Here is a 22,073-nt window from a genome sequence, read left to right as displayed (position 1 = left end):
TGTTTTAATTGTGTGGGATATTCCTATGAATGAAGAGACGCACATGAAGTGTTTGAGGTTCACAGAATGTCACTTTCATGTACCGAAATCTCATTATCCAACTATGCCAAGATAAACAGTTTTTCATTCTAGGACCCTTTTAATCCTCCAGAGCTGAAGCTGAAACTAAACCCTATTGAAATTAACTGAAATGTGCAGCTCATGCCCGAAGGCCTATAAATGTCACTGAGCTAAAAGTTCAGTGAGATTGAAGTTCTCCAAGGATGAGTGGTTTGGTTGCAGTTAATGTGGCCAAGGGGGTTGTAACCAGTTATTAAACGGAAGAGGGCAAGTACTTTCACAAGGGTGCTGAATGTCAATCACAAAGTTGTGTTTTTGTCCCCAAAGAGTTCCTTCTGTGCATTACTAGGTTCTGCTTTAAGCTGTATTCAGTTTGTCACTCAGGGTTTGAAATGTGCAGGAATTCAGGAATTCAGACAGGAAGAGGCTTTTTTTCTACCACACGGTATACATACAGCTTTTACACACACTCTCACACATGTTCTAATGCTCCTATAATAAAATCTAGCGCTCATCCAGTGTTAGGTACTGATGATGCTAATTACAATATTATATTTCATTTCGATTTCTATTTTACTTTTTGTTATACACCCACATACACTTCACACAAACACACTCGCACACATTCCAGAACCACACACACACATTCTGTCCTAGTGTAGATTTACTGCAGATCAATAGTATGTCTCTTTTTCCACCCAACCTGTAAAGAAAACAGAGGAGAAAACATTAAATAAAAATACTACTACTAATAATAATAATAATAATAATAATACATATATACAAGATTTATTAAAAAAAAACTCACCTCCTGGCCTTCTCCTTAGAATAAACTTGCGGACTTCATCATAGATGAAGATGAGCACACTATATGGCAGAGCACAGAACCACCAGTAAACTCTGCAGAGAGAGAGAGAGAGAGAGAGAGAGAGAGAGAGAGAGAGAGTGACAGAGAGGATGACAAAAAGGTGTGAGCAGGAAGGCGAAAGAAGGAGCAGGATTAGAAAAAGGAGACAGAATAAGAAGAGAAGGACATGAAAAGAGACCGATGGAAGGATAGATGGAGGGTGGGAAGAGAAAGAGGGATAAGAAAAAGGGAGGAAGAAAGAGACGGGAAAAGAGAGAGAAAGAGAGCGTGACAAGAAGGAGGGAGAACGAGAGACGGAGAGAGGGGAAGCGAGTGAGGAAGAAGGAGGGAGAAGAAGAGAGGGTTGAAAAAGAGAAAGTGGGGGGAGAGAGATTGAGGAACAGAGAGGGAGGAAGAGCAAGGGGAGAGAATGAAAAAGGAAGATGAAAGAAGGACAAGAATGAATATAAAGGGATGAGAGACAAGAGAGATCAAGAAATATGGAGAAAGAAAGATAAAGACAGAGACCAGAAGAAGGGAGAAACGAGAGAGTTGGAGTGAGAGGGTGAATTGGGAGAGTGAGAAAAAAGAGGAGAAGGAGAAACGAATGAGAAAGGGAGATCACTACCTAGCATAATGTAAGTACAAACACTGCATATCAAAGTATCCAGACCCCCCTTCTAATTAAGTGAATTTAGCTCCTTCACTGATACAGCTGTCGTTGTGCACAGACAGCTGTATCATCTCTATAGAAAAGCATTTCCAGTAGAATGGGACACTCAACAGCAGCTGCACATGACACTAGGGTCATCCTGCCCAATACCAAGCCTTGGCTTGAAGGGCATACCACCCCCCAGCATTTGGTTACAGTGATGGAACAGTGGAACAGTGGAACAGCGTTCTCTGGAAGGATGGAGCTCCATTCAGTATCTCTAGGATGAGCTGGAGTGGCGTGTCCTTCAACAAGGATTACTTCAACCAGAAGTAATCCTTCAGCTTTTGTACCTGACCTCACTAACTATTATGTAATTAGATCCTCAAAGCAATGTTCCAACATCTAGGATAAGGCCCTCCCAGAGGAGTAGATGCTATTACTGCAGCAAAAGGGGACAAACTCCTTATTAACACCCCTGCTTACAGAAGACTTACTAGGATTAACAGGTGTCTTTGAACATTTGGGCCCCCCTGGGATTGTCTCGTATGTAGTGATCACCTTAGTATGAGGAACTGATCCTAGATCTGCACTGAGAAGCTTTAAGAATACAGGCCCATATGCCCAAACACCTGCTCATCCAACTTTTCTTCTGAAATTCAAGATGATATAATAGTGTATATGTGCTTGTGAATGTGTGTGTGTGTCTTACTTGAGTGGGTACATGCGCAGAGCGATATCCATTCCAGGGCAGTAGGAGAGGAAGGCAGCGAGAGCAGTCTCAGCAAATAGACCAAAGATGAGAATCTTATTCCTACAGGACAGAGGGGAGGATGAAAAAGTGTAAGTGAACAGTGAAACGTGGCTGACAGACATTACAGACACTGACTGCTGATACAGCTTCATCACTTCACTCTGCTAGCTTACAGCTTTCATGGCTAAAAACAAAGATACAGGTGATATGGTTTAAAAGCTAAGATTATGGCCAGAGAAAGTACAGTAGCTCTCAAGATTGTTCATTAGGTTTATTAGCAAAATGTGCAAACTTTTTATCTGTTACTTATCTGTTTGCAATAAACCAATAAACAAAGGCTTTCTCCACATTTAACACAAAATGTCACTTTTAATGACGACTACAGTCCCAGAATTATTCAACCCGTTCATGACAAGCATCTTTATTACTTAGTACAGCATGCTTTAGCTGTTATGATCTGTTGCAAGCATGATGCATAGCCACGCGAAAGCTTCTGGCAGTGTTCCTGCAGAATCTTAGGCCATTCCTCAAGGGCAGTGGTCTCCAGTTCACTGAAAATCTCGGGTTTGCGAGCTGCAACCCCCTTCTTAAATCCCACCAAAGATTTTCTATGGGGTTCAAGTCAGGGGACTCCAAAATCTTCCAGGATTTCTTTTGAAACCAAGCCTTGGTGGACTATGAAGTATGCTTAGGATCATTGTCCTGTTGAAAGGTCCAATGACTCCCAGGCAACAGCTTCCTCACAGAAAACATATTATTTTTAATTAAATACATTTTCTCAGACATCCCACCTTGCAGGAACACAAGGAGGCAGCAACCCCCCTACTATATATATATATATATATATATATATATATATATATATATATATATATATACATATATACACACTATTAGGCTAGTGTACATGTTAGTGTGGTCTTGGGGAGTATGTTTTATATTCTCTGTTTTTGAACACTCTGCACTGAGCTGCAGGAAACTAAACAAAACTGACTGACACTGACAGAGAGGTTGACTGTGAAAACCCACCCACAGAGAAAACGGATAGGTCTACTTAGCAAAAAAGAGAGACCAGACAGGATGCTCTCAGTGTCACTTTCTTGCTATGTCTGTCACTCTCTCTCTCTCTCTCTCTCTCTCTCCCTCTCTCTCTCTCTCTCTCTCTCTCTTTCTCTCTCTCACTCACACACACACACACAGTCTCAAAACAATCAATACCCAGGATATTAAATGCACGCCATATGGACAAAAGTATTGGGACACCCACTAATTCATAATTTCTTCTGCAATGGAAAAAAAATATTTTGTAACTGGAGTCTACTGTCCAGTGAAGGCTTTATACTAGATTTTGAAGCATTGCTGTAAGGACTTACTTGCTGGGGAGCTTACCTATACCTATATATCTCTAGCCCATACCTAGCATTAGGCGTGGTGGCAATAGGTTCATGTATATCTGCTCCGGAGAGTCCTATTCTATTGGCAATACTAAACCTAAAGTAGCGGTGTAATCATGCTGCTACAAATATGCAAGCGTCTCCCGGTCATTTTTTCCTTGAACAGCTGGAAATAAGAAGCTTTTGCTCATGTATTCGCTCACAAATGCAATCAGATAAATAAAATAAATAAATGTAAATCTGATTTGCAGCCTGTTTCTTTCTGTCTTTTTCATACACATGTGTCTCTAGCTCCTCTACACACACAGACACACACCTCATGCCCTGCTGGAAGAGGGAGTTTCTGCGTGTTTTGCAGATGATGAGGTCAGCCCACTGCACCACCACGATGCTGGCGAAGAAGGAGGTGTGGCAGGTGAACTCCACAATCTTACGCTGCTCATATGTCTAAAAAAAGAAACATACACACACACACATAAAAAATGCTGATGTGCTCTGTTTGTGCTAATGTGTATTTCCACATGAGTCACATGTGGAAATACACATGTACATGTACACATGTTTATTTGCCAGTGTGGTCAGGCTATATCTCTACAAGCAAATGTCTGTGTATCTCTGTGTGTCTGTACCCATTGCTGTCCGTAGCTGTCCTCAAGATCATTGACGCTGCGGTCATCCCATTTCAGACGCAATCCCAGAAGTGTGTAGGGTAAGAAGCCATTCTCCGCCAAAATCACAAAGTAGGTGAAGAACCCTGCCAGGGCCTGGATCATGCCTGTACACAAACACGTACTGCAACATTATACATAGAACATCACAGAATGTGTTTACAGTGGCATGCATGCTAGGGCACCCTGGTCAAAACATCTGTTAGTAAAATCTGAAAATGAAAACAACTGATAACCACAGGGCAGGAGAAGGCTATAAGAAAAAGATTGGAAAACATTTTCAGTAGAGTTTCCTCAGTTTGGTTCCTCAGAGGGAACTGCTTGCAGGGTTGCTAGAGGGGCAAATCAAAACCCCTGTTTGACTGCAAAAGACCTTCAGGAACATTTAACAGGCACTGGAATGATGGTGCACTGTTCTACTGTGCAACGACACAGTAGGATTAGGAACGTCTAATCAAGTCTGATGTATTTGCACTGATGAACTGATTAGGTTAAATGATTACTTTTTGGCCACAATAAGCAAAGATATACTAAATTATAAAAAGAACACCTATCCAACTGTTAAGAACAGGAATGGACACAGTCATGTGTTGCAGCCAGCGGCACTGGAAACATGTCGCTGGTAAAGGGAAGAATGGATTCAGTTAAAAAGCAGCAACAAATTCAGGAAGCCAACCTCACACAAAAGCTAAAAATGATAAGAAGATGGCTTCCACAGCAGGATAACAATCCTAAACACACCTCAAAATTCACAATAGACTACCTCAAGAGACGCAAGCTGAACATTTTAAATGGCCTCCACAGTCCCCACCTAAATCACAAATCATCGGAAATGTGTGAACAGACCTCAAAAGGGCAAAGCAGACCACACCAATTCCAATATTGACCAGGAGTGCTCAAACTTTTGCATGCTACCGTGTAGTGCACTAAGCAGCAACACAGGGCTCTCCAGTCAGACTTGCTCTACTAAAACCCACTATATTTGCATTTTGATATTTTTAGTTGCACACTATAAAGGCAAGAAAGCACGAGTTCATTGAGTTCAAGGAAACAGGAGCTCACTCAGTTTAGTTCCTTGTATGGAGCTGCTCAAATTACTCAAGGTCGTCGGCTTCCTCGAATCCTTCAAGTTCAATCAGAGTCTTACATTTTAGCGTGTAGCAAAAAAGAGATGTGAAGGGTAGTTACAGGCTTGCCCTGTGTGTGTGAGAGAGGTTTTGATTTCGAACGTTTTCAAGAAAACAGGACTGTGATGACGAAGTGCTTTTAAGGAAAAGTTTCATGTTTCATTGTTTAACATTAAACCTTTATAATAAGGTTTAGAAAACGGTCAGTACTTCTAGATGTATAGATAGCCTACATGTTCATGTTATTTGAACATTATATATTTACTTCGTACATGTTTGTTAAACTTGTTAAATTATAATTTCAAAACCATGGACATTAGTCCCTTAAAAGGGAGTTGGTCTTCCATTCCCAGTGTAACAGCCACTATCCACTCTTCTGGGAAAACTATACACTAGATGTTTAGATGTTGGAACACGGTTGTAGGGAATTGCTTCCATTTAGCCAGAAAGCATTAGAGGTCAGCTATGATGTTGGATGATAAGACCTGGTGTTCCAGTTCATCCCAAAGGAGCTGAACTTTTTGGCTGCTATGAGCAAAGGTACTTTGGAAAAGGTTAGGACACCCCATTCTTTTAGTTTTTTCAATATATTTAAAACTTTGGACATTTAAACAATATTGGAAGATGAAGGTAATATCGATTAAAACTAAAATAATGTCTTTTAATGATAAATTGTAAAATGTACCTAATAGAAATATTAAAACATTTAGACACCTCCCACATTTATTACTACTTTAAATGCCTAAAATTAGAATCGGGTGCACCATATTAGCTGCAGATTAGAACATCATTAGAGGGGATTTTGGAGAAGCCTGACTTATTTAAACCCAAGACAGTTATCATCATGATCCAATGAGCTCTCTGAGACCTTTAGAAAGAGGGTTGTAGATGCAGATGAGTCTACGAAGAGATTTAAAAAGACACTTCGAAATCAGCCATTTCACTGTCCGCAAGTTACAAGTGCAACAACTGCCAACATGGTCAGGTCAGGTCATCTTAGCGAGTTCAGACCACAAAATGCGCAAAGAAAGTCTCCAACAATTCTAAAATGTCATCACGGGATCTACAGATCAGCTCATGCCACAGCTATAGTCATATTATAGCATCTACCAACAGAATAGGACCACATACTTTCTGATTTTCATAAGAGGTGTGCAACAAGGAAACCATTGCTGTTAAAAAAGCCATCAGAGCAAGACTGATGTTTTCCAGAGACCACCTAGACCTAGATCAGGACATCTGAATCAATGTGCTTTGGACAAATGAATCTAAAGTTGAATTATTTTGGACACAGTAACAGAGAACATGTTTGGCGTAAACCAGACACATCATTTAGGAAGGAACCCAAATCAATCGTGGAGGAGAAAATCGGGCCTGGAGAGCTCTCCAACATAGAATCCACTTGGAATTCTTCACTTTATCAGCACATGTAAGTATCTGTGAGGTCTGTTGACACCTAGTTTAAAAGGCTATGGCCAAAGTTAGCCTATATAATGTTTATTTTAACAACTCACGGACAGAAACTGCTTGTACTTTCCAACATATGTGTGGGTGTCAAAAGCGTCAAAAGCATTCTGGTGCTCCATGCATGCTGCGTCTGGTGTGAAATATGGCTTTAGTGCAGCTGTTCAGCCATGGATACCCAAACCACGATGCTTCTGACAAAAATGGACATTGCAAGGTAGTTTGATCTCTCCTAGACACTTCCACTTTACAATTACAGCATTAACAGTTGATCAGGGCAGCTGTACCAAGGCAGAGTTTTCACACTACTAGTCCTGTGAAAGATGGAATCTTATGACAGTGCCACACTGAAAGTCACTGAACTCTTGAGTGCCACCCACTCTGTGGTTGCCTATGGAGACTGCAAGGTGTTATACTTCATTTCATTTTTTTTTACACCTTTAAAAAATGAGTGTGGCTGAAAAAGCTGAAACAAAAAGGACATATGTGCAGCCACTTTGTCTGACAAAGTATAAAAACAAACATGTGTGTCTCTTACCAATCTGCCCATATGCCATACTGATGAGTCTCTCATTGACCAGTTTATCAGTTTTGGGGTTTCGGGGCTGACGCTTCATAATGTCGCTCTCTGCAGTCTCATAAGCCAGAGAGATTGCAGGAACCTGAGAAGAGAAAGAGAGGGAGAGAAAATGAAAGAATGATGGTGTGAAAGTGCTATGGGGCAGTAGACCGGCAGCAGTGATAAATTAAGTGTTTGTGTATGTGGATGGTTGGAGGGGTGTGTGTGTGTGTGTGTGTGCAGAATGAGTAAGTGGTTTTTCTTGATGTCCAGTTGTCAGGTAAGAAAATGACTATGGATCCTGATGGACTGAAAATGATGGAGGGAAAGAGAGAGGCATAGAAAGGGGCAAATGGAGAGAGTGTAATGTCACTCATTAAACACACACACATACGAATTCACTACCCTATTATATACAGCACTCCTGGTCAAATTATATGTGTGTATAATTTAATATAAATAAATAAATATTATTTTTAGAATTGAAATTCATTTTGTTGCTCTCCAAAAATTGCAACTTTACAGGAGAAACCTTCTTAACCTAAAGTCAATATAAAAATACTTCTATTTAGGACCATAAAAGCCATTTAATCACCAAAATACTAACAAAAAAGGAATTTAAAAAAAGTGTGTATTCTAGAATAAAAATTGGTATCATTCTGGTACATACATATACATTATTTGGACAAAGGTTTTGGGACACACCTTCTAATCATTGCATTCAGGGGTTTTATTCAGTCCTATTGCCACAGGAGCATAAAATCAAGCACCTAGCTATGCGGTCTGTCTTATTGAAAGAATAGGTGGTTCTAAAGAGCTCACTGAATTCCTGGTTCTGTGATATCATCATTGCAACAAGTCAGTTAGTGAAATTTTCTTATCCTTCTAGATATTCCACTATCAACTGTGAATGGTAGTATTGAAAAGTGGAAGCGTGAAGAAACCACAGAAAGCTACAGAGAGAGGTGGACGAGTGCTGAGGAGCATAGTGTATAATAGTGTCCAACGCTCTGCTGACTCCATAACTGCAGAGTTCCAAACCTGCTGTTAGAGCTACAACGGAGGACCAACTCCACATTAATGCCTATGGATTTAGAATAGGATATCATAGAAGCTCCAGGAGGTGTTATGTGTAGTTGTCCCAATACTTTTGTCCATATAGTGTATTTGAAGGCTGTCTGCATATCACTATAACTGAGGTTGAGAGGTTGTGTATGTGTATGTGTGTGTGTGTGTGTGTCTTACCATATCAGTTCCCAGGTCAATGCACAGGATGGTGACAGTGCCCAGAGGTAAAGGCACACTGGCAATGATGAAAAGCAGAAATGGAGAGATCTCAGGGATGTTGCTGGTGAGAGTATAAGCTATCGACTTCTTCAGGTTATCAAAGATCAGCCGCCCTTTAGGGGAAAGACACAGAACACGCTTGTTGATCCCAGCAGAAATTATGCTTCTGATATTTTCCTACATCCTACATCCTACTCAACTTGTGTTTTCAGTTTTCAGTGTGTTCATACCCATTTAACATTTCTTGGCCATTTGATCAGAAACATCCACCCTATCCCTAATCACAGAATTTCTGAGAATATAATTGAAGTATTAGACTCAATTCTGTTTCTCTGTTTATTTTCCCTTACTGTCTTTGCATTAGTTATTCCTCATTCCATGCTTTTTGTGTTTTGCTAGAGGAGGATTGGCTCCACTTTTGAGTCTTGGTTCATCTCAAGGTTTCTTCCATTTGCTTTGCTTTGAGTTTTTTCTTTACCACTGTTGCCATCGGCTTGCTCACTAGTTGCTCGGACCCAGATCTCTGTAAAGCTGCTTTGTGACAACACCTTTTGTTAAAAGTGCTATTAAAGCAGCTTTATGCAAGAATTGGCATGACTTGCTCTTGGGCCCCACCTACAGTCAGGAAGTGGAATTTGTGCTTCACGCAGCCAATAAAGTACACATGCATTTGACAAGCTGCGAGATACAGAACCAGCATCTGAAGTGAATGTAGCATTTGAACTGATGCAGCAATGTTGTCTGACTCATGTGTAACTCATGTTACACAGGTCCCTCAAGCGTTGCCTGCTTCACCAAAGTTACGTAATGCAGTTTCTGCCATCCGGAGCCGCAACAATAGACACGCTACACTGGACCACATTTGACCATATGTTTTGGGCATTGGACCACTCTTATTCCATTTGTACCAATGCCATACACACCATGTCACTACCAAGCTTGTGTCACTGCTTAACTGAGAGTAGCCCAAAACACAAACAATAGCTAGTAAGTGGTGGTCCTATAGTGATCCTTGTAAATCCACAAGGTGTACTAATTTGAGTGGTGTTTCTGACAAAATGGCCAATGGATAAGGGTATCATTAAATGTTGTGTACACATCTCTCTTACCCTCCTCCACTCCTGTTACTATGGAAGCAAAGTTGTCATCCAGCAGGATCATGTCTGCTGCCTGTTTGGAAACGTCAGATCCGGCTATTCCCATGGCAACACCGATATCCGCTCTCTTCAGAGCAGGCGAGTCGTTCACACCATCACCTGTCACCGCTACAATAGCACCCTGACAGTACAAACAGTTATTAGCTATTACAACAACAAACAACTGGAACACATTCCTCAATATAACTCACTCACACACACACACACACACACTCCTACCTGTCTCTGGCAGCCCTCCACAATGATGAGTTTCTGTTGTGGTGAGGTGCGGGCGAAAACAATCTCAGTGTGGTTCCTTAGGAGATCATCCAAATACTCGGAACTCATCTCCTTCAGATCAGTGCCGTGGACTACACATGCCTTAGCATCTCTGACAAACACACACACAACATACACCGGTCAGCCATAACATTCGAATCACCTGCCTAATATTCACCTGCCTAATCTCCTTGTTCCACCACAACAGATCTGAGCATTTGTGGTATGGACTCCACAAGACATTTGAAGGTGTTCTGTGGTATCTGGCACCAAACCATGAACTGTATATAAAGCACGCGGACTGATGTGGTAGAGTAATATGACATGATTTTAGATGAATATAACTCAGATTATGCAGCATAAGGCAGTTCTCGCATGCGTGGCGTGCTTCACCAAAATTACAGTGTAGTTAGCAGCATGCTGAGCCCGGAGAACCGTCGATAGAGGCACAATTTTCCAGATGCTCTCAAGTTAGTGGAGCATCACTATGATTTTGAAGCTGTTATTCTCAGGTAAAAATGCTACATAATGCTGCTTTAAATGAACCAAAAATGGCATAGCTCGATTGTGTAGAGCTGGTAGCCAGGAAGAGTGGTGCATATGATATGACTGCGCTGCAGCGGGTTCTGATTGGTGTTGGTTGTTTGCAAACTTTGATGTTTAAACAATGTAATTACATTTAATAAAATTGTTTTGCTCTTAGGATTGTGTTGTATACAAAAAAATATGAAGCATTATTACAACTCTACAGAATATACACACCTTGGGTTCACTTGACTGAGAGGAATGTTGAGCCTCTCTGCAATGTCCTCCACCGTCTCATTGCCCTCAGAGATGATGCCAACACCTTTAGCAATAGCCTTAGCTGTGATTGGATGGTCTCCGGTCACCATGATTACCTTTGCAAACGGGTTACACTCATCAATATGTGCACTGCACCTTTAAAACCCAAATGACCATGACTCAAATGTATAAGTCTACTTGATTGTTTTAAAACCAGCAAAGAGTCTCATTTAAACAGCAATTATAGATTTCAAAGTGTGTTAAATATAATCAAAAAATAGTACAAGAGTGAATTAATGACTTTAAACATGGTGGCTGTGTATTGGCAAGAACCTGGTAATACATCAGGGGTTGCGATTCTATATGTTGGGATATATTGCGATATTCTAAGTAAGGCATGTATTTAGATTTGTGTATTCATGTTTTAGGTCAATAATATGAAAACTCACCCTCACACACAAAAACTCTAAGTAAAAGAAATGGGGTGGGTTCTAAAGAGTAGTGGCTGGGGTTTAACTGTTTGCAAGTACGGTTCAACCAGTGGGATTTGCTGTGGCTGGTCTCTGATTCTGCTCTGATTCAGAACTCCCCAATGCTCGTGCCGAAAGATCTCTCTCTGTGCAGATCGTCACAGACTGCCAGAATTGACTTAAACACAACCACGTTTACAACCGAGACCACATTTACATCTGCTCACTTAATGTGACTAGTCTCTTGATTGTATCCTTAATCCATAATCACGTTGGTATTACTTTACTTGGATGATCCATTATAGATACTATCGTGGACGCTTACCTGACATGCATCTGACATTCAACTGACTATGCATGACTATGTATTGAATACAACTGAAGTCTAAGTGAAATGTAAATGGCTGACCGTAAACCTAACCCTAACCCTAACCATAACTCTAACCTGGATCAACCCTAAAAACTAACCCTAACCTAACCCTAAAAGGATAATGTTAAGGAGAGGGTTAGGTGTAGAGTTACAGTCAATAAACAATCATTTAAATTTAACTCAGTTCTGTTTTTTTTTAAGAGATATTCAGTTGAATGTTAGTTAAATTGCAGGTGAGCATCTAAGACGCATCTATAATGGACCATCCAAGTAAAGTGATACAATTTGCTCATTGCGCTGCAATTATTACTGGTTTTTCGGTTGTAATGGTAGGGGCTGTGGTTGTTGGACATGTTTACACTGCTATACAATGCGTCTCAGATGACCTCCTGTAGTGGTTTGAGTGATCAGGTTTCAGTGATCTGGTTTAAATGTGTCCTGGATGTGTTTACACTTGCATTTTATGTGGCTTAGAAATAATACTGGTACTTAAGACTCATGAGCTAACCAGATGTAAACAGGGTCGTAATGAACCACTGTCTGCCGCCAATATTTGCTCTGTCACCAATTAATTCATAAAAATCAATAGTGTTTTTGAGAATTGATCTAGTATTGCAAAACATTGCAATACTTCAATATACTGATATTTCCTAACACACCTATAATTCACATGGACAGATGGAGCAATTGTGAGTAAATCATGTAACAATGAATGAGAGTCTGAACCAACTATATGGCACATTGATGGATCTCATCTATGGACTCATACCTTGATCCCAGCGGAACGACACTTGCCCACAGCGTCAGGGACGGCGGCTCTTGGGGGGTCAATCATGGACATGAGACCCAGGAAGCACATCTGGTTTGTGGGGAAATTGACTTCATCAGCATCAAAGGCAAAGCCTCGTGGGAAGTGTGAGGGAGACAGGGACAGGTGACAGAATCCTGAGGGCACAGAGCAACAATTTCAAAAACAAATAATACAGTACAGACTAAAGCTGAAAATGGCAAAGGTAATTTAAAGTGAAATCAATGCAGTTGGATGAGGGACTTTTCACAGTAACTGCTCATAGCCTGGGAGGAAAATCAAATATTTTCTTCTAGTGAATAAAATTAGCCCAGATGTAATGAGACTGGATTTAGTATCTAGTGTTTTTCCTTTAGCACAGTTTCACACATACTGCCTCTGCATGACATGGGGGACATGGCTGCTTGCACATCCTACACTGTTTTTTGTCTGGGGCAGAATGAGTGTACAACATGTATCTTTAAAAGAAACACAGGCGCAAAATTAAACATACAGCAGATGAACATGAACCTATTGGCACCATGCATAATGCCAGACATGGGCTACAGAGGTATAAAGCCCCCCATCATTCAGTTAAATGTGTTGGTTTCTTGGCACATATCTGACATTTAAGCATTGTTCACTTATACCTCAATAGGGTTGGGGTTGGACTTTGGGAAGGCCATTTCACAACCTTAAAGCTAGCCTGCTTAATCCATGTGAAAAATACCTTTGATGTGATGTCCTGTTGGACCACACAATTGTACACTGGTATGCACAGTAGCTTCCAGTTCATGGCAGGCCTGTAATTTGGTGGTTCTTGGGTTGTTCATGACCATCCAAACCAATAGATGACAGTTTGGTTTTCTTCCAAATATTTGGAAAGTGGGAACACCTTCCAATAACTTGTACCTACATCAGATTGTTTAAAATGATGCTCTTAGTGCCTGCAGTTTTTCTTATGGCTCCAAGAGACATTCCTGACTCTACACCCATCCTTCTCAGATATGGACTGAGCTCCTTGGACTTTCTCACTGAACTGTGTGATGATCAATCCAACAAGTGCTTTCCATCTGTTTTTATGTGGGCGCAGAGAAGAAGCTACTAGCTGTAGTCAATCATGATCACTAGCAGGAAGTTAAGAGACCTTTGCCTTGGCATCTTACTTATTCTTATCTACTACCTTACTCGGAACATGCTAGTGCTAGCAGCAATCTCTACACCTTCACCAAAGACTACCCTTTTAGCAAACGCTCTCTCCTCCTTACTTCTCAATGTGCTCTTTTATTTCTTACCCAACACTCTCTCGCCCAGACCACCCAGGTCAATGTAGGCTCCCTGGAATGAATCTTTCCAGTCGTCATCCAGAGGAAGCTCTTCTCCATTGATCATTATAGTACTGCATCTGCATGATCAATCATGAGTGATAGCAGTTATCGCTTACCAATAAGTACAATCACCAAGTAACGACAATGACTCGCCTTGCAGAACACTTATCATTAGGAGTGATCAGAGTTAATCAGATACAAATGCTGCAGTCATTGTTATTGAACAACTGACTATTTTTCTGTAACGATACAGATCTACCAAATCACAAATCCAATGACATATAGAATGCAATAAAAAAGTATTCAACTTCCTTAAAAGTAAAATGACTTGTGATTACAAACGGCAGACTGTTTTAATATTTGTTAACAGCAAAAAAACAAAAAAACAAAACAAAAAAACCCACAACGCTTTAATGAACGACTAGTTGGGGCAAATCCTTTATCTGTGTGGACCTGGAGCTTCTATTGCCCAGAGCTTGACTGATTATGCAAATTTTTTCTTGTGTAAAATTAAAACCACTGTAAATTAATCCATTTTGAGGGTCAGTTTTAAAATTAGTATGACGTTTTATAGGAGTTGAACAGTTGGGCACTGTAGCTACTGATGGACTAGGTGACTGAAAGAGTGAAGGAAAGCAGAAATCAGTCCTGATCAGCTGTATTGATTACCTGTCCAAAATCCTCTCTGGAGCTCCTTTCATGACCAGCAGATGCCCTGTGGAACTGTCTTCGATTTCGTGGATGGACAGCTAAAGGGAAGGGGTGGAATAGGAAAACGTTTTTTTTTTTTTGTACGAATTTGTGTGAGGAGACTTGTTAATGACACCATAATAACGCCAGCCAATTTCCACATTTTCACATGGAATCATCAGTTTCCAAAAATGAAATAAATGATTAACATAATCTTAATATAACCTAGCATGTTTTGTGTTAAAATTGATAATTGAGACAGTCACTCCAACAAAACAGGATAAACTCTTTTTTAATACCCTTGATTTCAGAAGAAACATTTAATGAGCAGGTGTCCCAATACTTTTGTCCGCATTATTTATATTATAAGTATTTTTAATCAATTTAACAATGTTTTCAGATTTGCTTCTCCTTTAAAATGACTTTTTTAGAGACGCAAGGTTTTGTTCAGACAGAAAAGAGATGCTGTGTTTTAATCCTATTTGTCATTTTGACCCCACATAAAAAATGTGTGCTTATGTGTAGCCATACCTGGTACTTGTTGGTTGAGTTGAATGGGATCTCACATACTTTGGGGTTTCTCTCTCGAAGTGTGCGCACACACCCACAGGAGAGCTCAATACACTTCAGCAGAGCAGACTCTGAGGCATCTCCTGCTGTGTCCCTCTAGACACAGTAACACACACACACACACACATGTCAGATTCATAATCATTCACACATCCTCAGTTTAACTGCACATTTGTATGCAGAGAAAATCACAGAATACTTCATCTTTATGTGTGTGTGTGTGTGTTCACCTTGAGAATAGGGATATCCTCCTGTCCGGGTTTGAAGACAGCACGGTTGCAGAGGCCGGCTACCCGAGACAGAGCAGTCCAGGTGGGAGAAGTCTTATCAAAGCTTCCATTGCCTGTGAAAAGGATGAAGCACACACACTGATATGAATGCCAAATATTCATTTAAACACAGTGTAAATGTGCCTAAGAACAGTAGTTATGCTGCTAACTAAGCTAATGCTAACCAGCTTCTCTCTCCTAATTCAGAGCAGTTTAACATTGAGCTTTGTCAGACTGACGGTTTAACATTTATTGAATTTAAAATTATTGATTGATTGATTGATTGTTCTCCTAGTTTGCCACCCTGTGAGCACACTGAAGTTTGTGTTTTATGGTAGGGCTACATGACAATAAAAAAAAATTCCTATCTCACAGTATTTTCTTGTTCTGCCATCTATACTGCAATACTGAAAATACAGGAATTTTTACCCCAAGGTCAATGATCCAGCAGATCATAATACAGTGGGATTTTTGTGACTATTGGGCATGTGCACATGATGAGCGATGGTGCTTCTGAAAGGATGTTAAAGTGAAAAAAGTAGATACGGCTTAACTCTACAGGACATGCATACACTGGCAGTCAACAAATGAATTGCTTCCCATACATTTTTCACTACCAACCACACACCTCCTGAAGTGATTGGAGTTTGGATTTTCCTTGTCCACACCTTTCCCAACACAGTCCCACAAGTTCTCAATGCTGTTTAAATCTGGAGATAGTGTTGTTGATGACATCACCTGAACCTCCTCATTCCATAATACACTCCGAACCAGGTTAACTCTATTCTTCTTAAAAAGGCATAATTTAAAAAGACCTGAGATAAAATCCACATTCAACTTAAATAAACGTACAGTGTTCTAATATATATCTCAAATTAAGAAATATTAGATTAAATTACTTACATTAAAATACTTTTTACTGATTATGCCATATTTTTAGCAGTGTATAGCAGTGTATATATTTTAGCAGTGTATACACTGTTCAAACAGAATTGCTAAGATGTGCATATGTCGACCAGATGAGGATGGGGTCCACTTCAAAGTCTTGGTTCCACGAGTATCTTAATATTTAAATTAAAAAAGTGTGTAGACATTGTAGTTTCATGACTAATGTTGTTCACTATATAAGAAGTAAGGGAGTATTTCTCCACCTTGAAGAGCGGCCAAAACACAGATAAAATCCTCTGTTTTTAAAATTTCCATTGTGGACGGGGCCTTACAGGCCTTACCGTTGCTTTGCCTATTTTAACAGCCACTGTGAAAAGCACTAATTTACTTTGCATGATATGTCATTAACAGATGTCCAGCAGTGTTTAAAGGCATCTATCCCTTCATTTTTGGTGACTAACCACAAAAATATGACATACCTGCAAGACAATGCAAGATGTCATACCACTGAAGGATGTTTAGGTGATGTCATGAACAAAATCATCTGAAGATTTGAACAGCCTCGAGAACTTGTGGGACTGTGTTGGTAAATGTATGGAGAAGAAAAATCTGAGGGTGGTCCAGGAAGCATGTGGACAGTTCTCTCACCTGATTGGTCCTCTGTGGTGTCGGCCTCATGGATCTGGTTGTCGAACCACATGTGGGCCACGGTCATGCGGTTCTGAGTCAGAGTGCCGGTTTTATCAGAGCAGATCGTAGAAGTGGAACCCAGAGTCTCCACAGCCTCCAGATTCTTCACCAAACAGTTCTTACGAGCCATACGTTTCGCCGTTAGCGTCAGACAGACCTGAGAGAGAATAAGAGTGATAGAGGAGGGAAATGGGGAATAGAGAGAGGAGGGGAGAATGATTGTTATTGATGAAATGACTGACATGCACATAAATAAACCATTAAAGGGATAAATTGCTATTGGCCAAAGGGGGTTGACAGAATATGGTTGCAACAAGACAATCATGCTTTTGCAGTTCTATATATGCACTATGTGCACTCTCAGAAATGAAGGTACCAACCAGTCACTAGGGTTGTACCCACTGGGCTGGTACCCTTAAGGCTATATCTTCAGTACCTTTAGTTAGGGGTCGTACTTTCTTTACTGTTACATTGCCTCTAGGCACTCTGCCTTCACTCAAGGCTCTTTTTTTGTTTGCGTTTGAAATCAGAACCAATATGCACCTCAATCTTGGAAAGGCAAATGTATACAACCTTTAAGGTGCACAATTGGACGTTAGAGATCAAGTTATATCTTTGAGGATACCTTTACTTTGTTTGTACCTTGAGGAACAACTATACTCCTGAATAGTAGCTTCCTTCCGCTAGTAAAGACTAAGAAGTAAATGGCATGTTCATAAGACTGTAGGCCTACTTACAGACAAGGTTTGGACACACTGATTTGGCAAGAAGTTTACAATGGTTCCTCTACAGGAAACAAATGACATATTTTACAGAATATTTTCTACTTATTTGCTGGATGTGTTAGGAAAATTGTTACAATGTACCATGATATTTGTACATGCCATATTTTATGTAGTATTAAAGTAGTAAAGTATATTTTGTATTTTGAATGTGTAAAATTAAGCAAAGTAAGCAAACAGTAATTGCACATAACAAAAATGTGCATGTGTTTTTCTTTAGAAAATCATCAAGGGTGTGCAAAGTTTTGCAAATGACTTCACATTCCAGCTAGACACTAACATTTATAGATGTTGTTTCCTGTTTGAATGTAGGTTGTCGGGATTACATCTTATTACAGCCAATGTCAATTTGAAGTTGAATAGTTATTGCAGCTGACATTGATATTCTGTTGGTTTGAAGGTGTGATGTCAACTAACCAAACGTCTTCTCTACATCACATGCCAACATCATATTCAAATCAAACACAATGTCTGCTAAACATTGTAATGTTAAGGTCCATACTACGCGGTTGGACATTAATTTGTTGCTGGTTTTTACTTAGGGTGTTAAGTAACTAAAATTAAACATCTGTCAAACGCTGGAGCTTGGTGTTTAGTAACAAAAATATCTATTGTTGGATTTTGGTGTTGAACAAATATGTGACTTGATTTCCGAAAATCAAAATTTAACACCATGCAAATGTGATGCATAGTGGTGACTGCTAACACTGATATGTTATTGGTTTTAAGTTGTGAAGTTAAGTAAACAAAATCCAACATCTTTAAAACATCACGCCATTGCCATGTTGTGAAATACCAACATTTAGTTGTGAGATATGGTGACCAAACCCCAAGGTCTGCTAAACTTCAACATGTTAACGTTCACGCAACGTGATATTGTTACGTTATTAGGTAACCAAAATTCAACATCTGTCAAATGCTGGAGCTTGATGTAATCCCAATGTTGTTTTTTGACAGATATGTGACTTTGACTGCCAACCAAAATCTATCAACGTTCAGACGTCTAATGCAATTGTCAATTTGACATAGAATAGTGACGACGGCTAATGTTGGTATTTCGTTGTGGTGTAAGTAAGCAAAACCCAATATCTTCTAAACATCACATGCCAACATCATATAGGCAAAAAAACAACAACATTCAGTTGAAGAATGGTGACCAAAACCCAACCACATCTGCTAGACTTCATAATGTTAACTTCCACATAAAGTGAAATTCTAACTTTGTTAGTAACCAAAATTCAACATCTATCAAAAGTTGGAGCTTGATCTCAACCCAGTGTTGGTCCTTGACAGATATGTGACTTTGATTTACAAGTACAACGTTGACGGCAACCTAAAATTCAACCTTTGCCACACGTTACGAGTCCAAGATCTTTCTGACGTCAGACGGATGTTTGGTGCCTGCAGGGATAGTACGGCTAACTTCTTTTCTTTAAAAAAGAGGGATGAAAATGACGTTTCCTGTGATACAGGCCCTTTAAAATGTATTAGCAATGCTGTAATGGAGTAAAGCTATGCCAGCAGACCTATTTCCAATTGAACCGTGGATTGAATTGGGAGAGGGGGTGTGTGTATGTGTGTGTGCGAAAGAGCAGGAGATGTGAATTAAATTTGGAAGGGTGACAGGACCCAAATTGAAACTGGAATTGCACGGGGCAAAAGAGAAGAGAGCAGTGTTTTTCTTTCATTCACAGAAGCTCTGGCTGCCTGCAGGCCTGACGGAGAGGAGAGAGCAGTGGACATGCTGTAGGCCGCAGAGTACAATTTACACACACGCACACAGGAGGCATGGAGAGACGAGGGGAGAGAGGGTGAGAGAGAACAGCAATGACAGGAGGCAGAGGAGGAATACAAAGGAAGACAGACTCAAATATAAAAAGAAACATGAAGACAAACACAAGAGCGGAGACAGAGCGATAGAGAGTACAGGAGACAGCCAGTGGGCAGAAAAACGAGACTGGGAGAAAGACCGGCAGAGGGATAGAGACAGACAGTCAGAGAGAGAGAGAGAGTGAGGGATGAAACACAGAGAGGTACACATTACAGTACTACAGAGCCTGTAGACATCAGGGAGAGAAAATGAAAGTGAATTGCAAAGACTGTTCTTCATGGTGACAGTGGCCAGCAGCCAGTGTGTATGTGTGTGTGTACCTGTGAGTATGTGTCCATGTGTGTCTGGGTATGTGAGTTGTTCATACTGTGTGCATGTGGGCACCCCTGGTCAATATTTTTGAGTCAAAAGTAAAGGAGCACCCCAAGAAAAGTTTGGTCACCCCAAAACATTTGAACAGTCTAGGACCTTAATTAGCTTCTTAGGACTTATTCACTATATGGTGAAGAGGGCACAATTTTAGATCAGGATTTAGCTCAGGAACTCCCAACTGTCCCAACAGTCAGCAGCAATGGGCTCCTCTGAACACCTGCCTAGCACTCTGAAAAATTGATGTCCACAAAGCAGGAGAAGACTATAAGAAAATAGCAAACCATTTTGAGGTATCTGTTCCCTCTATTTGTGAAATTGCAGTTAACAGGAACAGTGTAGGTCCATGTAAGGTCTAGAAGACCAAGAAAACTTTCAAAGAAAACTGCTTGTGGGATTGCTAGAAAGGCAAAACCCCTGTCAGGGTCAAAAAGTAAATCTAAAGTAAACCTAGCATACTCTGGAGTGGTGCTGCACTGTTCTACTGTGCAGCGACACCTGCACAAATATGACCTTCCTGGAAGAAAACCTTTCCTGTGTCCTCTCCACAAAATTCAGAGTCAGATGTTTTCAAAGGAACATCTAAGCAAGACTGATAAGATCCTGTAGACTGCTGAAGTTAAAGTAGATAAGTATGTTTGGAGAAAAAGAAAATCATGAAGAGAACATCTCTCCAACTGTTAAGCAAGCAGTGGCACAGCAAAACTTTCACTGGAAAGAGAAGAGGGAAGATTTGATTCAATACCAGCAAATTCTAAGAGGAAACATCATACCATTTGCAATACAAGCTGAAAATGACAAGTGGATGGCTTCTACAGCAGGATAATTGATCCTGAAACCATAGGAGGCTTAAAATGAAGTTTTCTTCATGGCCTTTAAAGTCCACCGATTTATACATCATTGAAAATCTGTGAATAGACTTCTTTATAGAACCATCCACTAAAAGTTTTTTTCAAGAACTGAAGGCGTTTCTTCAATAGCAGTGATAGGGATGTGAGTCCAGCACAGTTTGATCAGATCTCTCTGCTCTAAAACAACTAAACCTGTTTGAATTTAATGCTTAAGCAGGGGTTTCACCACACTGTGTAGGAATCCAGCCGTCCAGGACTGAAATTTCCCCAACCCAGTTCAATCCCATCACTCCAAAGAAACCAATTTTGGTTCCTTTACTTGATGACAGTAGTGTTTACTGATATTTGTTTATTACCTAAAAATCATTATGTTTTCACAAGACATTTTCTTCACACAAGAAAAATAGCAAAAGCAGGAAGCTGTCCCCAGACGCTTGAGTGCATGTGCACACATAACACTTACCGTGACTGTAGCCAGCAGTCCTTCTGGGACATTGGCAACAATGATGCCGATGAGGAAGACGACAGCCTCAAGCCAGGTGTATCCGAGGATGAGAGAGAGGATGAAGAAAGAGACACCCAGGAAGACAGCCACGCCAGTGATGATGTGGATGAAGTGCTCGATCTCTCTATTAATGGGTGTCTGACCCACCTCCAGCCCAGAGGCCAGAGTTGCTATACGCCCCATCACAGTATGATCACCTGTCGCAATCACGATACCGCGGGCTGTACCTGCACACATACAAACACACACACATGTAATGTGTGTTTACCAACATACACAAAATGGGCAGAATTATTGAGACACCTGCTCATTCATTGTTTCTTTTGAAATCAAGGGTATTAGAAAAAGAGTTTATCTTGCTTTTGTTGGAGTAACTGCCTCTATGGTCCAGGGAAGGCTTTCTACTAGATTTTGGAGCATCGCTGTGAGGATTAGTGAGGACAGGATGTAGGATTATCACCACCCCACCTTATCCCCAACTCATCCCAAAAGTATTGGTTGGAGCACCATCCATAATTCCAAAGAACACAGTTCCACTGCTCCACAGCTCAATGCTCAGGTGAACTTATACCCCTCTTGCCCACGCATGGCATTAGGCATGGTGCCAATAGGATCCTGTTATCTACTTTTCTATTGGCACTACTACTCTATGGAGACAGTAGG

The 22,073-nt window shown here is 40.4% G+C and overlaps 1 protein-coding gene across 1 annotated transcript in view; it reads right to left on the bottom strand.

The window, feature by feature from the left end:
• Positions 1-267: 267 nt before the first annotated feature.
• The window catches only part of atp1a2a (ATPase Na+/K+ transporting subunit alpha 2a), a 38,460-nt gene continuing 16,654 nt past the window's right edge, over positions 268-22,073 (bottom strand). The window contains exons 8-24 of the mRNA XM_072668590.1: positions 21,369-21,637; positions 17,031-17,229; positions 15,456-15,568; positions 15,187-15,321; positions 14,635-14,714; positions 13,933-14,042; positions 12,620-12,795; positions 10,990-11,126; positions 10,189-10,339; positions 9,922-10,090; positions 8,771-8,925; positions 7,505-7,628; positions 4,337-4,482; positions 4,024-4,154; positions 2,272-2,373; positions 869-960; positions 268-763 (exon numbers count right to left, since the gene is read on the bottom strand). Coding sequence (XP_072524691.1) covers positions 735-763; positions 869-960; positions 2,272-2,373; positions 4,024-4,154; positions 4,337-4,482; positions 7,505-7,628; positions 8,771-8,925; positions 9,922-10,090; positions 10,189-10,339; positions 10,990-11,126; positions 12,620-12,795; positions 13,933-14,042; positions 14,635-14,714; positions 15,187-15,321; positions 15,456-15,568; positions 17,031-17,229; positions 21,369-21,637 — 2,318 coding nt within the window. The 3' untranslated portion in view covers positions 268-734. The remainder of the gene's footprint in view (positions 764-868; positions 961-2,271; positions 2,374-4,023; positions 4,155-4,336; positions 4,483-7,504; positions 7,629-8,770; positions 8,926-9,921; positions 10,091-10,188; positions 10,340-10,989; positions 11,127-12,619; positions 12,796-13,932; positions 14,043-14,634; positions 14,715-15,186; positions 15,322-15,455; positions 15,569-17,030; positions 17,230-21,368; positions 21,638-22,073) is intronic.

This window comes from Salminus brasiliensis, chromosome 23 (assembly GCF_030463535.1).
Source record: "Salminus brasiliensis chromosome 23, fSalBra1.hap2, whole genome shotgun sequence".
Classification (NCBI taxonomy): Eukaryota; Metazoa; Chordata; class Actinopteri; order Characiformes; family Bryconidae; genus Salminus; species Salminus brasiliensis.
Note: the sequence above shows the minus strand (reverse complement) of the source record. Positions and strands in the feature narration are given on the sequence as shown.